This window comes from Schistocerca serialis, chromosome 8 (assembly GCF_023864345.2).
Source record: "Schistocerca serialis cubense isolate TAMUIC-IGC-003099 chromosome 8, iqSchSeri2.2, whole genome shotgun sequence".
In the NCBI taxonomy this organism is placed as follows: Eukaryota; Metazoa; Arthropoda; class Insecta; order Orthoptera; family Acrididae; genus Schistocerca; species Schistocerca serialis.
In genome coordinates this window covers 270,591,696-270,605,996 of record NC_064645.1, presented here as the reverse complement: position 1 = coordinate 270,605,996, position 14,301 = coordinate 270,591,696, and the positions used below count along the sequence as shown (strand labels likewise).

The 14,301-nt window shown below is 44.3% G+C and overlaps 1 protein-coding gene across 3 annotated transcripts in view; it reads left to right on the top strand.

Annotated features, from left to right (window-relative positions):
* The window catches only part of LOC126416277 (probable ATP-dependent RNA helicase spindle-E), a 264,514-nt gene that overhangs the window by 68,917 nt on the left and 181,296 nt on the right, over positions 1–14,301 (top strand). For all 3 annotated transcript variants that reach the window (XM_050083917.1, XM_050083919.1, XM_050083916.1), the window contains exon 11: positions 6,400–6,562. In XM_050083917.1, coding sequence (XP_049939874.1) covers positions 6,400–6,562 — 163 coding nt within the window. The remainder of the gene's footprint in view (positions 1–6,399; positions 6,563–14,301) is intronic.

The window sequence follows — 14,301 nt, the reverse complement described above, 5'->3', positions numbered from 1 at the left end:
AGTTCCCCTTCCCAGCCAGAGAAGCGTAAGACTTCTTCGGCTTCTCTCACCAGGAAGGGGTCCCTTGGGGACCTCCCTTTGCAAGTTCCGACCGGTTTAAAAGTGGACACCTGCAAATGGCTCAAGCAACCATCGGTCGCTGGTCGTAGGGCCTCACGGTCGTCGTCCGTCCCTGAGACTGAACCAGGGAAGCCCTCACAGCCTGCACCACCAAAGGCACGAAGCGAGACACAGACAAAGAAAAAGGTTCGTAAAAATCACGACAGTGCGGTGGCACCCGTCCCACTGCTTCCTACAACCTCTGCGTCTGAGGACGAGGTGGAGATTCTGGCGTCTGCTGAGGACCTCGATCTCACCGGTCCCTCAGACACCATTGATAGCACTAGCACTGGTGCTCCATCGGAGGCAGCAGATGACCCAGCGGCGTAATCTGCCTTCCCAGTCCCGTCACTCCTTTCTCAGCCATGGACAATGCCATCCTCCAGTGGAACTGCAGCGGTTGCTTCCACCATCTAGCTGAGCTCCGCCAACTTATCAGCCTTCACCCTTTCTTCTGCATTGCTCTTCAGGAAACTTGGTTTCCTGCAATGCGAACCCCTGCCCTCCGTGGCTATCGGGGTTATTACAAGAACCGGACAGCTTATGAAAGGGTGTCTGGTGGCGTCTGCATATATGTCCTTAACTCTCTTTACAGCGAGTCTGTCCCTCTACAAACAGCTTTAGAGGCTGTCGCTGTTCGGGTGTGGATGCCACAGGCTGTTACTGTCTGCAGTCTTTACCTTCCACCGGCTGGTGATGTCGCGCAGCATGTCCTGGCTGCGCTGATAGCCCAATTGCCGCCACCTTTCTTGTTACTGGGCGACTTCAACGCCCATAACCCTCTGTGGGGTGGGTCAGTGGTAAAAGGTCGAGGCGCCAGCGTTGAGCATTTATTGGCGCAGCTCGATCTCTCGATTTTGAATGATGGTGCCTTCACACACTTCAGTGTGGTGCATGGCACATACTCCGCCATTGACCTTTCGATCTGTAGCCCTAGCCTCTTACCATCTGTCCAATGGAATGTGCATGACGACCTGTGTGGTAGTGACCATTTTCCGATCTTTCTGTCACTGCCACGAAGTCACTCTTCTGGGCGCCCCAGCAGATGGGCTATGAATAAGGCTGACTGGGACTTGTTCTCCTCCACTGCCACTATTGAGCCTCTCTCTAATGATGACATTGATGCGGTGGTTCAATCAGTCACCACCGGCATCGTTACTGCCGCCGAATCTGCCATTCCCCGTTCTTCTGGGTCCCCTCGGCGGCGGACTGTGCCTTGGTGGTCGCCTGAGATCGCTGAAACGATTAAAGATCGCCGGCGGGCGCTCCAGCGTCACAAGCGACATCCCTCCATAGACCACCTTATCGCATTCAAACGGCTGCGTGCGCGAGCCCGCCTCCTTATCCGCCAAGGCAAGCAGGAGTGCTGGGAGCGGTATGTGTCCACTATTGGCCTCCATGTCACTCCATCGCAGGTCTGGGCCAAGATTCGACGCGTCTACGGCTATCGGACCCCTGTCAGTGTCCCTGCGCTCTCACTGAATGGAGCGGTTTGTACTGACTCCGACGTCATTGCAAACCGCTTGGCAGAGCATTTTGCTATGAGTTCCGCTTCTGCGAATTACCCCCTGGCCTTCCGCTCCATTAAAGAGCGGATGGAACGTTGGAGCCTTTCGTTTCGCACCATCCATCCAGGATCGTACAATGTTCCATTCAGTGAGTGGGAATTTCGCAGTGCCCTAGCCGCTTGCCCTGATACCGCTCCTGGGCCAGATGGCATCCACTGTCAGATGCTGAAATACCTTTCAGTGGACTGCCAGCGACGACTCCTCGACCTTTAAATCGTATTTGGGTCGAGGGTGAGTTTCCGTCGCAATGGCGGGAAAGTATTGTTATCCCCATTCTGAAACCTGGGAGGAACCCTTTGGACGTGGACAGCTATCGTCCCATTAGCCTCACCAACGTTCTTTGCAAGTTGCTTGAACGGAAGGTGAGCCGGCGGTTGAACTGAGTACTGGAGTCACGGGGCCTTCTAGCTCCATCTCAGGGTGGGTTCCGTAAAGGCCGCTCCGCCGCCGACAATCTGGTGAGCCTGGAGTCGGCCATCCGTACTGCCTTTGCCCACCGTCAGCACCTGGTCGCTGTCTTTTTCGACATGCGGAAGGCGTACAATACGACATGGTGTCATCACATCCTTTCTACGCTTCATGGATGGGGTCTTTGGGGCCCTCTGCCGATCTTTATCAGAAATTTTCTGTCGTATCGTACCTTCTGCATGCAAGTCGTGGCCTCCCATAGTTCCTCCCGAGTCCAGGAGAACGGTGTGCCCCAGGGATTTGTTTTAAGTGTCTGCCCATTTTTAATAGCCATTAACGGGCTCGCTGCGGCGGTGGGGACGTCTGTCTCAGTGTCCCTGTATGCTGACGACTTCTGCCTTTACTACAGCTCTATTGGCATTGCAGCTGCTGACCGTCAGCTACAGGGCGCTACCCGTAAGGCGCAGTCTTGGGCTGTAGCACATGGCTTTCAGTTTTCGGTTGCCAAGACCTGCGTTATGCATTTCTGCCGGCGATGCACTGTTCACCCGGAGCCGCGGCTTTATCTTGATGGCAAACTTCTTGCTGTGGTTGAGACACACAGGTTTTTGGGTGTAGTTTTTGATGCCCGGCTGCCTCATATTCGGCAGCTTAAACAGATGTGTTGGCGGCATCTAAATGCTCTGCGATGCCTGAGCCACACCAGGTGGGGCACCGACCGATCTACTCTCCTACAGCTCTACCAGGCGTTAATCCAGTCTCGTCTGGATTATGGGAGCCTGGCTTATGGCTCAGCATCCCCATCTGCGCTGCGGGTACTGGACCCTATCCTCCACAGTGGGATACGCCTTGCCACTGGTGCCTTCCGGACCAGCCCTGTGGACAGCATACTAGTGGAGGCAGGTGTTCCTCCCCTGCGGTTACGGTGCCAACGTTTGCTGGCCGCTTATGCTGCCCATGTTTTCAGCTTGCCCGGGCATCCTAACTACCGTCTACTATTCCAACAGTCACACGTCCATCTGCCAGAACGTCGGCCCAGGGCTGGATGTACGATCGCGGTTCGCGTCAGAGCGCTTCCCTCCGGGCTTGGGGCTTTACCTCTTCTGCCTCCTTTCCGGGCACATCTGTGTACACCCCGTGGTGTGTGCCTCGCCCTTGCCTTCAGCTGGCATTGGCACAGGGCCCGAAGGACTCAGTCCCTCTGGAGGCTTTCCGCCGCCGCTTTCTTTCTATCCTTGCAACGTATGAGGGCTCTGACATTGTTTACACTGACGGCTCGATGGTTGCTGGTCGTGTCGGTTATGCGCTCACTCTAGGGGACCATTCCGAACAACGTTCCTTGCCGGATGGCTGCAGCGTTTACACTGCTGAGCTGGTCGCCATCTTTCGAGCCCTAGAGTATATCCGCTCCTGCTCAGGTGAGTCCTTCATGATCTGTAGCGATTCCCTGAGCGGTTTACGAGCTCTCGATCAGTGTTTCCCTCGTTCTCGTCTGGTGATGGCTATCCAGGAGTCCCTGCATACTCTTGCCCGTTGCGGCCGCTCTGTGGTCTTAGTGTGGAGCCCCGGTCATGTCGGTATCCCGGGCAATGAACGTGTTGACCACCTGGCGAAAGAGGCCACCATTAAACCACCTCTGGAGCTTGGCCTCCTGGTGTCTGATTTGCGGGCAATCTTAACGCCGAAAACTTTTCGATATATGGGACACTGAATGGCGCAACCTGCCCATGCCCAACAAACTTCGCCGTATCAAGGCGACGACGACTGTGTGGCGGTCGTCCCTTCGGGTCTCCCGCCAGGAGTCTGTTGTCCTCTGCCGGCTGCGCATTGGGCACACTCGGCTGACACACGGCCACTTCTTGTGCCGTGAGGACCCAACTCTGTGTCGCTGCGGCTCCGTTTTATCTGTGGTCCACATTTTATTGGAGTGTCCGCTTTTAGCTGTGCTCAGGCAGACGTTCGCACTACCTGACACGCTCCCTGCCCTTTTAACAGATGACCCTGCTATGGCTGGCATAGTTTTGCGTTTTATTCGGGCAGGGGTTTTTTATCATTTAATCTGAGTGTTTGTGTTTTCTTTTATTGTCTTGTGTTGATTCTGGCGTTTGGCCTACGATTTTAAACTGAGTTTTTAATGTGTTCTCGGTGGTTGGCTTTTCCTTTTTTATCTCTATGGTTGGCCAACCACCGTCACACTCTGTGTGGTTTTAATTTGTTTTGTCAGTTCTTTGAGTTTTTCTTGTCCTGTGTCGTCTGTTGTCCCCATTATCCGTTTTTTTTACTCTGTGTTGTTGTTTTGGAGTTTTGGAACAAGGGACCGATGACCGTTGCTGTCTGGTCACTTAAACCCACAAACCAACCAACCAACTGTCACGACAACTGACATCCAGAACCACAGTTGGCTGTCCTCACCTGAGCTCATGGTGGACTGTCTACAAGAGCACTGAAGTTGGAGCCTTACAGTGCCGCAGAATATTTGGTGAGCGACCTTTTTCTGTCCCCTTACTGCCACCAGCACAGGATGCGGCCATGGCTCACAGTCCTGCAGATATGGCTCACTGTCCTGTGACTGTAGCTTACTGACCTGTGGCAGCAGCGACATCATGACTAGCTGACAAAGTGTCAACACTTCTTTTCAGCACATGCTTACTCGCAGCCATTGACAAACACCCTGAGACAGTTTCTAACTCTGTAAGCTCAACCTGAAAAATAAATGTTATTGCAGATAACACTGTGCCACTGATCCTTCAGTTGTAAACTGGACCACTCACGCACTCTCTGTGCTCGGCCTCCTGCACACGACAGGACCCCAGCACTCCGGGTCACAGCAGTTTGGAAAGTAGAGCACAGTGCCCAAACCCCATATTGGCTGTTATAAGTGATGCTATTGGTAATTGGTACAGGTGCCTTCGGATCTGGTGTATTACTTTTTGGAAAGCCCTCAGTATGACCTTGATGAAATTCAGCTAATTGCCTGTCTTGCATTTTACCAGGAACTTGTCATATTTACAAAGTTTACCAACCTTGTACAATGGTGGGATGTCAGGACCGGGAGAAAACTTGAATGTAGTCCAGTTCATGAGTGCCAACTATGCGGGTGCGCTGGGGCTCGAGCATCCACATACATAATCTTGTGGGTGTACCACACTGATAAAATTTTTAGTTTGGTAAAAACAAAATAAAATAAATATTTCTCACTTGTCTGCATCAGAAAGTAATGAACTCGTAAAACATTGAGATGGAAATTAAAATTACAACTCTGTTCGTTTCAGATGTCTTTGTGCAAAGGCAGCCAAGCACCACACTCCCTGCTGCTTGCGCTCCTCTGGCCAAATCAAAGGCATTCCCCACAATAACAGTCATATTATACTGTGAATGGAATCCTATCCTTTTGACTTGCTTTCATGTTTCCTCACAACTGACATATTACAATATGCCCATTACATTCGTCAGCAATTCTTTTAAAATAGCAGCTTACCAATATTGAGCGTAATAAAGAATAATCTAAGATGCAAGGCAGCTGATTGTTACAGACTACCTCGACAGGTTTTTTAAATTTTTTAAATGTGAAAACGGTATGGTTTAATATTTCAATGAAATTGTTTTCTCATAATGTGGATTGCTATCATTCTGTTTATTGAGATAATGGCTTGAAGGATGCAGGAGCTGTGCCATTGATATGCACTCACAGAAATTTTGAAAGTTGCCACCCTTGGTCCAGTTGCACCTCAGAATTGAATGAGTCAGAAAATGGTTTTTGCTTCTTTCTTCCCCCAAGGAAACTAAGACATATCATATGAGTTGAACAAGACCAGATACATCAACTATGGGGAATTAGTTCATGATTCCTCTTTAAACATCATTAAATAATGATTTTCTTTTATTTTTGGGAATGGCAATTATACTCATCATATTCCATCATTGCTTATCGCAGATTGTGTTGTATCTTGTTAAATGCAGATCTCATTCATATGCCGTAATACACAGAAGTATCTCCAGGTTGTTCTCATCTCTAGATCTTTATTTTTGAAATTGTATCGGCTCTTGATTAGTGATCTGTCCCATCTTACAGTAGAGCAGTCCACTGATTCAAAGATTAAATTGTATCTGGATTTCTATTTTGTTTTAACGTTTTACAGTGGTTTCTCTAGAGTCATGGAAAACTAGTCTTTGCACCAAAATATCTCATTCTTTATATTTTAACTTGTATTCAGTCTGGATGTTATGGACTTGTGCAGCCTGTGTAGATTGAGTAATATGAACTTTTGTTTTATACATTTTGTTTAATGGACAAGTCTTAATTAGTGCCATATTTTTGTTACAGGCAGGTGCACTTTTACCAACTGTGAGTGGTCAATATTCAGATCATGATGGTGATATTACTTTTATGGGACGTGTGATGGCCAGGTTACCTGTAGATGTTTACATTGGCAAACTTATTTTACTTGGACATGTTTTCAGTGTTCTTGGTGACTGTATTATAATGGGTGAGCCTCAACTTTGTAGGATATGTAGAATGTAAGAACTTCGTAAGTAGATTTTGTGTGCTGTTCAGAATATTTTAAATTTCAGCCATGACAGTCTTTCTGTAGGTAATTGATGTGGACTGGTTGTGAGTTTTACATTGACGGTTTCTTGTGCCAGCAGATGATAATATCTCCATACATTTTCAACGTGCTATTCTAAAGTATGTGGTTTCCATAAATTTGTGAACAACTTAGGAAATCATGTATTGTTTCCACAGACATTCTAGACAGTGGGTTGTTCAATAAATAATACCTAAAATAGGAGTACTGCTGGGTAATGGCTAAAGTAGGTTAAAGTGAAGTCCAAGATCAGCCATGTTAGGAATTTCATGTCACAGACACTTCTCCTGACAAGGTGAATTGCACAGGTGCCATTAATCATGTAGATTGGCTCATCACAAATCGACAATTGGCTCCACAGTTATTAGTGAGCAGTGGAAGTGCATGTGCAATGATTGAGACTCTAGCATATACAAAGATATGCTCAAGATAAGGTTGACAAAAGCTCACAACTAACCATAAGATTCAAAGAAAAAGCATTTCATCTGAACTGTTGGAGCAGTTTGAGGTCAGCAGAGAGGACCTTCTTCCATGGAACATTACAGGTGACAAAACATGGGTGTGTCACTTTGAGTGGGGAACAAAAAGACAGTCACTGGAGTGTACTCCCAACAATTTCCAGAAAGAAGAAATTCAAGGCAGCTCCCTCTGCTGACAACGGTACGATGACAATCTTTTGAGGTAGTGATGGTCTCATTCTTGTGGACGTCTCATCAAAAAGGGTTGGTAATTACGTTAGAGGCTTACGTGAAAACTCTAAGCAAACTCAAGAGTCGTTTCTGATTTGTTTGGACTGACAAGAATCGAAGAGAAATCTTGCTCCAACGTGATAATGCACATGTGCAGAAAAGTCTCAGAACCTGGAAACACACAGCCAAATTGACTTCTACGTTATTGCCTCATCCACCCTACATCCCAGACTTGGCATATTTTCATTTGCTCCGACCACTTAAGGATTCTCTATGTGGGAACATGCTTTCTGTGTAATAAGAGTGTAATTTATGCCATGAAAACATGGCTACAAACTCAGGACAAGAGCTTTTACTGACAAGGAATACATCCTCTTACACAATCCTGATGTAAGGATGTGGAACGTGATGAAGACTATGTAGAAAATAGTACACCTTAAAGAAATGTTGACTGCTACTGTTACAAAATTCTAACTCTTAAGAATAAATACGTCCTGAGAAAAATATTGTGGGGCATAATGTATTGAAAGACCCTCATATTATGGCTTGTGCCAGTGGATCTCTCTCTACCATAGAAGCAGGAGCCTGGATATGCACAGTGTTTTTGTTCCTTTAATAAGAATAGATGTTTTATTCAAATGTTTTTATTCCAGTCTTTGATCACAATATCAACTCCTTTGATGATGAATGGTGTCAGTCAATAATGACCATCTTAAGATCTACAATGTTGTTGTTGTGGTCTTCAGTCCTGAGACTGGTTTGATGCAGCTCTCCATGCTACTCTACCCTGTGCAAGCTTCTTCATCTCCCAGTACCTACTGCAACCTACATCCTTCTGAATCTGCTTAGTGTATTCATCTCTTGGTCTCCCTCTACGATTTTTACCCTCCACGCTGCCCTCCAATGCTAGATTTGTGGTCCCTTGATGCCTCAGAACATGTCCTACCAACCAATCCCTTCTTCTGGTCAAGCTGTGCCACGAACTTCTCTTCTCCCCAATCCTATTCAATACTTCCTCATTAGTTATGTGATCTACCTATCTAATCTTCAGCATTCTTCTGTAGCACCACATTTCGAAAGCTTCTATTCTCTTCTTGTCCAAACTATTTATCGTCCATGTTTCACTTCCATACAAAACCTTCCTGACACTTAAATCTATACTCGATGTTAACAAATTTCTCTTCTTCAGAAACGCTTTCCTTGCCATTGCCAGTCTACATTTTATATCCTCTCTACTTCGACCATCATCAGTTATTTTGTTCCCCAAATAGCAAAACTCCTTTACTATGTTAAGTGTCTCATTTCCTAATCTAATTCCCGCAGCATCACCCGATTTAATTCGACTACATTCCATTATCCTCGTTTTGCTTTTGTTGATGTTCATCTTATATCCTCCTTTCAAGACGCTATCCATTCCATTAAACTGCTCTTCCAAGTCCTTTGCTGTCTCTGACAGAATTACAATGTCATCGGCAAACCTTAAAGTTTTTATTTCTTCTCCATGGATTTTAATACCTACTCTGAATTTTTCTTTTGTTTCCTTTACTGCTTGCTCAATACACAGATTGAATAACATCGGGGAGAGGCTACAACCCTGTCTTACTCCCTTCCCAACAACTGCTTCCCTTTCATGTCTCTTGACTCTTATAACTGCCATCTGTTTTCTGTACAAATTGTAAATATCCTTTCGCTCCCTGTATTTTACCCCTGCCACCTTTAGAATTTGAAAGAGAGTATTCCAGTCAACATTGTCAAAAGCTTTCTCTAAGTCTACAAATGCTAGAAACGTAGTTTTGCCTTTCCTTAATCTTTCTTCTAAGATATGTCGTAAGGCCAGTATTGCCTCACGTGTTCCAGTATTTCTATGGAATCCAAACTGATCTTCCCCGAGGTCGGCTTCTACCAGTTTTTCCATTCGTCTGAAAGAATTCGTGTTAGTATTTTGCAGCTGTGACTTATTAAACTGATTGTTCGGTAATTTTCACATCTGTCAACACCTGCTTTCTTTGGGATTGGGATTATTATATTCTTCTTGAAGTCTAAGGGTATTTCACCTGTCTCATACATCTTGCTCACCAGATGGTAGAGTTTCGTCAGGAGTGGCTCTCCGAAGGCCGTCAGTAGTTCCAATGGAATGTTGTCTACTCCGGGGGCCTTGTTTCGACTCAGGTCTTTCAGTGCTCTGTCAAACTCTTCACGCAGTATCGTATCTCCCATTTCATCTTCATCTACATCCTCTTCCATTTCCATAATATTGTCCTCAAGTACATCGCCGTTGTGTAGACCCTCTATATACTCCTTCCACCTTTCTGCTTTCCCTTCTTTGCTTAGAACTGGGTTTCCATCCGAGCTCTTGATGTTCATACAAGTGGTTCTCTTATCTCCAAAGGTCTCTTTAATTTTCCTGTAGGCAGTATCTATCTTACCCCTAGTGAGATAAGGCTCTACATCTTTACATTTGTCCTCTAGCCATCCCTGCTTAGCCATTTTGCACTTCCTGTCAATCTCATTTTTGAGACGTTTGTATTCCTTTTTGCCTGCTTCATTTACTGCATATTTATATTTTCTCCTTTCATCAATTAAATTCAATATTTCTGCTGTTACCCAAGGATTTCTACTAGCCCTCATCTTTTTACCTACTTGATCCTCTGCTGCCTTCACTACTTCATCTCTCAAAGCTACCCATTCTTCTTCTACTGTATTTCTTTCCCCCATTCCTGTCAATTGTTCCCTTATGCTCTCCCTGAAACTCTGTACAACCTCTGGTTCTTTCAGTTTATCCAGGTCCCATGTCCTTAAGTTCCCACCTTTTTGCAGTTTCTTCAGTTTTAATCTACAGGTCATAACCAATAAATTGTGGTCAGAGTCCACATCTGCCCCTGGAAATGTCTTACAATTTAAAATATCTTGCAATTTAAATGTCTTACAATTTAAAATGTCTTACAATTTAAAACCTGGTTCCTAAATCTGTGTCTTACCATTATATAATCTATCTGATACCTTTTAGTATCTCCAGGGTTCTTACATGTATACAACCTTCTTTCATGATTCTTAAACCAAGTGTTAGATATGATTAAGTTGTGCTCTGTGCAAAATTCTACCAGGCGACTTCCTCTTTCACTTCTTAGCCCCAATCCATATTCACCTACTACGTTTCCTTCTCTCCCTTTTCCTACTATCGAATTCCAGTCACCCATGACTATTAAATTTTCGTCACCCTTCACTATCTGAATAATTTCTTTTATTTCATCATACATTTCTTCAATTTCTTCGTCATCTGCAGAGCTAGTTGGCATATAAACTTGAACTACTGTAGTAGGCGTGGGCTTCGTGTCTATCTTGGCCACAATAATGTTTTCACTATGCTGTTTGTAGTAGCTTGCCCGCATTCCTATTTTCCTATTCATTATTAAACCTACTCCTGCATTACCCCTATTTGATTTTGTGTTTATAACCCTGTAGTCACCTGACCAGAAGTCTTGTTCCTCCTGCCACCGAACTTCACTAATTCCCACTATATCTAACTTTAACCTATCCATTTCCCTTTTTAAATTTTCTAACCTACCTGCCTTATTAAGTGATCTGACATTCAACGCTCCGATCTGTAGAACGTCAGTTTTCTTTCTCCTGATAACGACATCCTCTTGAGTAGTCCCCGCCCGGAGATCTGAATGGGGGACTATTTTACCTCCGGAATATTTTACCCAAGAGGACGCAATCATCATTTATCCATACAGTAAAGCTGCATGCCCTCGGGAAAAATTACGGCCGTAGTTTCCCCTTGCTTTCAGCCGTTCGCAGTACCAGCACAGCAAGGCCGTTTTGGTTATTGTTACAAGGCCAGATCAGTCAATCATCCAGACCGTTGCCCTTGCAACTACTGAAAAGGCTGCTGCCCCTCTTCAGGAACCACCTGTTTGTCTGGCCTCTCAACAGATACCCCTCCACTGTGGTTGCACCTGCAGTACGGCTATCTGTATCACTGAGGCACGCAAGCCTCCCCACCAACGGCAAGGTCCTACAATATAAAAATATATATGTAGTGGGCAGTCTGTCTTTCAACACAATACAGCATTATATATCACACTATACTATCATACAACCAGGGAACTCTACAGATAAAATACGGTAAAGTGTACCTGTTCTACACCATGTCCTAATGTGATACGGCTGTAATGGCATCATCGAAACATATAAATATACTCAACACAGCATCGTCACAGAGATCTAAAATATAGTATAAAATAGGCCACATCTTCCACAGAGTCATTTTGCAACTGGCTACTGAGGTGCAGTAGCTACCAAAAATCTGTTTGCCTACATCCGTCATAGATGTCGCTACTGTGGGCTTTGATGTAGTCATCATTTACGTAAGAAACATAGTCTGATAAAAACACATTAGGTAAAATACATGTAGCAGACTTTTAAATATTGATAACTACTATAGAAACCAATTTTGATACAGTAAAAGACGAGTACAGTTACCCATATAAAATTTTTAAAAGGAAATATACAAAGATAATAGATCTGACACTTTTGTGGCAAATTTATGGTCAAAAATAAAATATATGTAATACATTGCCTGTAGCAAACTATAAATTACCTGTGAAAGATAAAATGTCTATATGACAAAATAACTGAAGAAAAGACAGGTCAATGATCAGTGCCGTCTGTTGGGTCACCAGCCAGGATGTTACGTAGGCACACAGCGATTGTGAGAACTTAACCACTAGAGGGCTTTTCATACATTGTGATTTGTCTCCCACAGAAAATGTTTATACAACATATTAATAGTCAATAAATAAAATTATATAGTCTGGCCATACATTCCATGACTAGGTAGGATATAATCAGTTACAGGATTAGGTTTTCTGCTTCAGTCTGGCTTACAACAGAGTCAACAGGCTCTGTAAACTGAAGCAGAAAATCAGTACTGAGGTAATGACTATTAGATTCAATAAGCTGTGTCTTGCAGTAGGTGTCACACCGAACTGTGTGAAAGTGAACATTAAACAGCGGTCAGCCATCGCCTTGTCAATTAAAGCCAAAAGTGAGATAAACTAGATTAGGGCTCAACTATGTGAATCGTATGAACATAAAGACTTGCTAAGTAAAGAAGCTTTTGATTTGCATTTGCAATTAAGTAACGAACTGGCTAGTACTCAGTTCCAATTTGTTTGGCAAGAAATTTCTAATAATGTTGAAAGAACAGAAAAGAGGCATAACAAAAAGTTAGGCGTACTGCTAAAGTGTGCTGTGCTGAGTATATTTATATGTTTTGATGATGCCATTACGACCATATCACATTAGGACATGGTGTAGAACAGGTACGCTTTACCGTATTTTATCTGTACATTTCCCTGGTTGTATGATAATATATTGTGATATGTAATGCTGTATTGTGTTGAAAGACAGACAGCCCAGAAGATATATATTTTTATATTGTAGATCTGAAGATGTCATTATTGACTGAAATTGATATTGTGATCAAAGACTGGAATAAAAAACATTTGACGATGTTGGATCACTGTTCATATTCGTGACTATGTCGCAGCTGGTGAAAATAGATGTTTTACTACAGTTGTTGTTCTGTTTTGTAAATCATTCTACAGTATATGATCAGGGCTAGCTACTATTTACCATTATTGTTATATTGTTTCTGTTTGGCACAAGGACACAGGATGGGAAGGAATTGCTTACTACTTGTCATATTTACACTAAGCCAGAGGTCTTCAAACTATGGCCCTTGGACTGCTAATGGCCTCTGAAGGGATTTTATCCGGCCCATGCTTGAGCAAAAGTGTATTAAAAATAGCATGATTTCTTTCGCTCGTTTAACTGTATGAAGCCGCTAGGAGTATCTTGTTCATAAATGACAGAGGTGCCACCAGGAACATCCTGCATGCAGCTGACTTTAACTCCCTGCCTCTGTTTAGTGTGTTGTTTTTCTTTCTTTCAAATACATATGAAATATGTCTATTGTTACTAAAAAGAGAAAAGTGGGTGGTGAGTGAAGTATCTTCAATACAATATGGACCGTGAAACACACTGAAGAGCAAAAGAAACCGATATGGGCACGCGTATTCAAATGTAGAGATATGTTTACAGGCAGAAGACAGCACTGCGGTTAACAATGGGATATAAGACGAGAAAGTGTCTGGCACAGTTGTTAGATCGTTTACTTCTGCTACAATGACAGGTTATCAAGATTTAAGTGAGTTTGAATGTGGTGTTATAATCGGGTCACGAGCTTTGGGACACAGCATCTCTGAGGTAGCAATGAAATGAGGATTTTCCTGTACAACAATTTCATAAGTGTACCGTGAATATCAGGAATCCAGTAAAACATCAAATCTCTGACATTGTTGTGGCCAGAAAAAGATCCTGCAAGAGCGAGACCAACGATGACTGAGGAGAATCGTTCAACGTGACAGAAGTCCAACCCTTGCGCAAATTGCAGCAGATTTCAATGCTGGGCCATCAGGTAGTGTCAGCGTGTGGACTATTCAATGAAACATCATCGATATGGGCTTTTGGAGCTGAAGGCCCACTCGTGTACCCATGATGACTGCACGACACAAAGCCTTACACCTCGCCTCGGCCCATCAAGACCGACATTGGTCTGTTGATGACTGGAAACATGTTTTCTGGTCGGATGAGCCTTGTTACAAACTGTATCAAGTGGATGGACCTATACGGGTATGGAGACAACCTGATGAATCCATAGACCCTGCATGTCAGCAGGGAACTGTTCAAGCTAGTGGAGGCTCTATAATGGTGTGGGGCATGTGCGATTGGAGTGATATGGGACCCCTGATACATCTAGATATGACTCTTGCAGGTGACAGTTACATAAACATTCTGTCTGATCATGTGCATCCATTCATGTCCATTGTGCATTCGGATGGACTTGGGCAATTCCAGGAGGAACACCCTACACATTCAGAATTG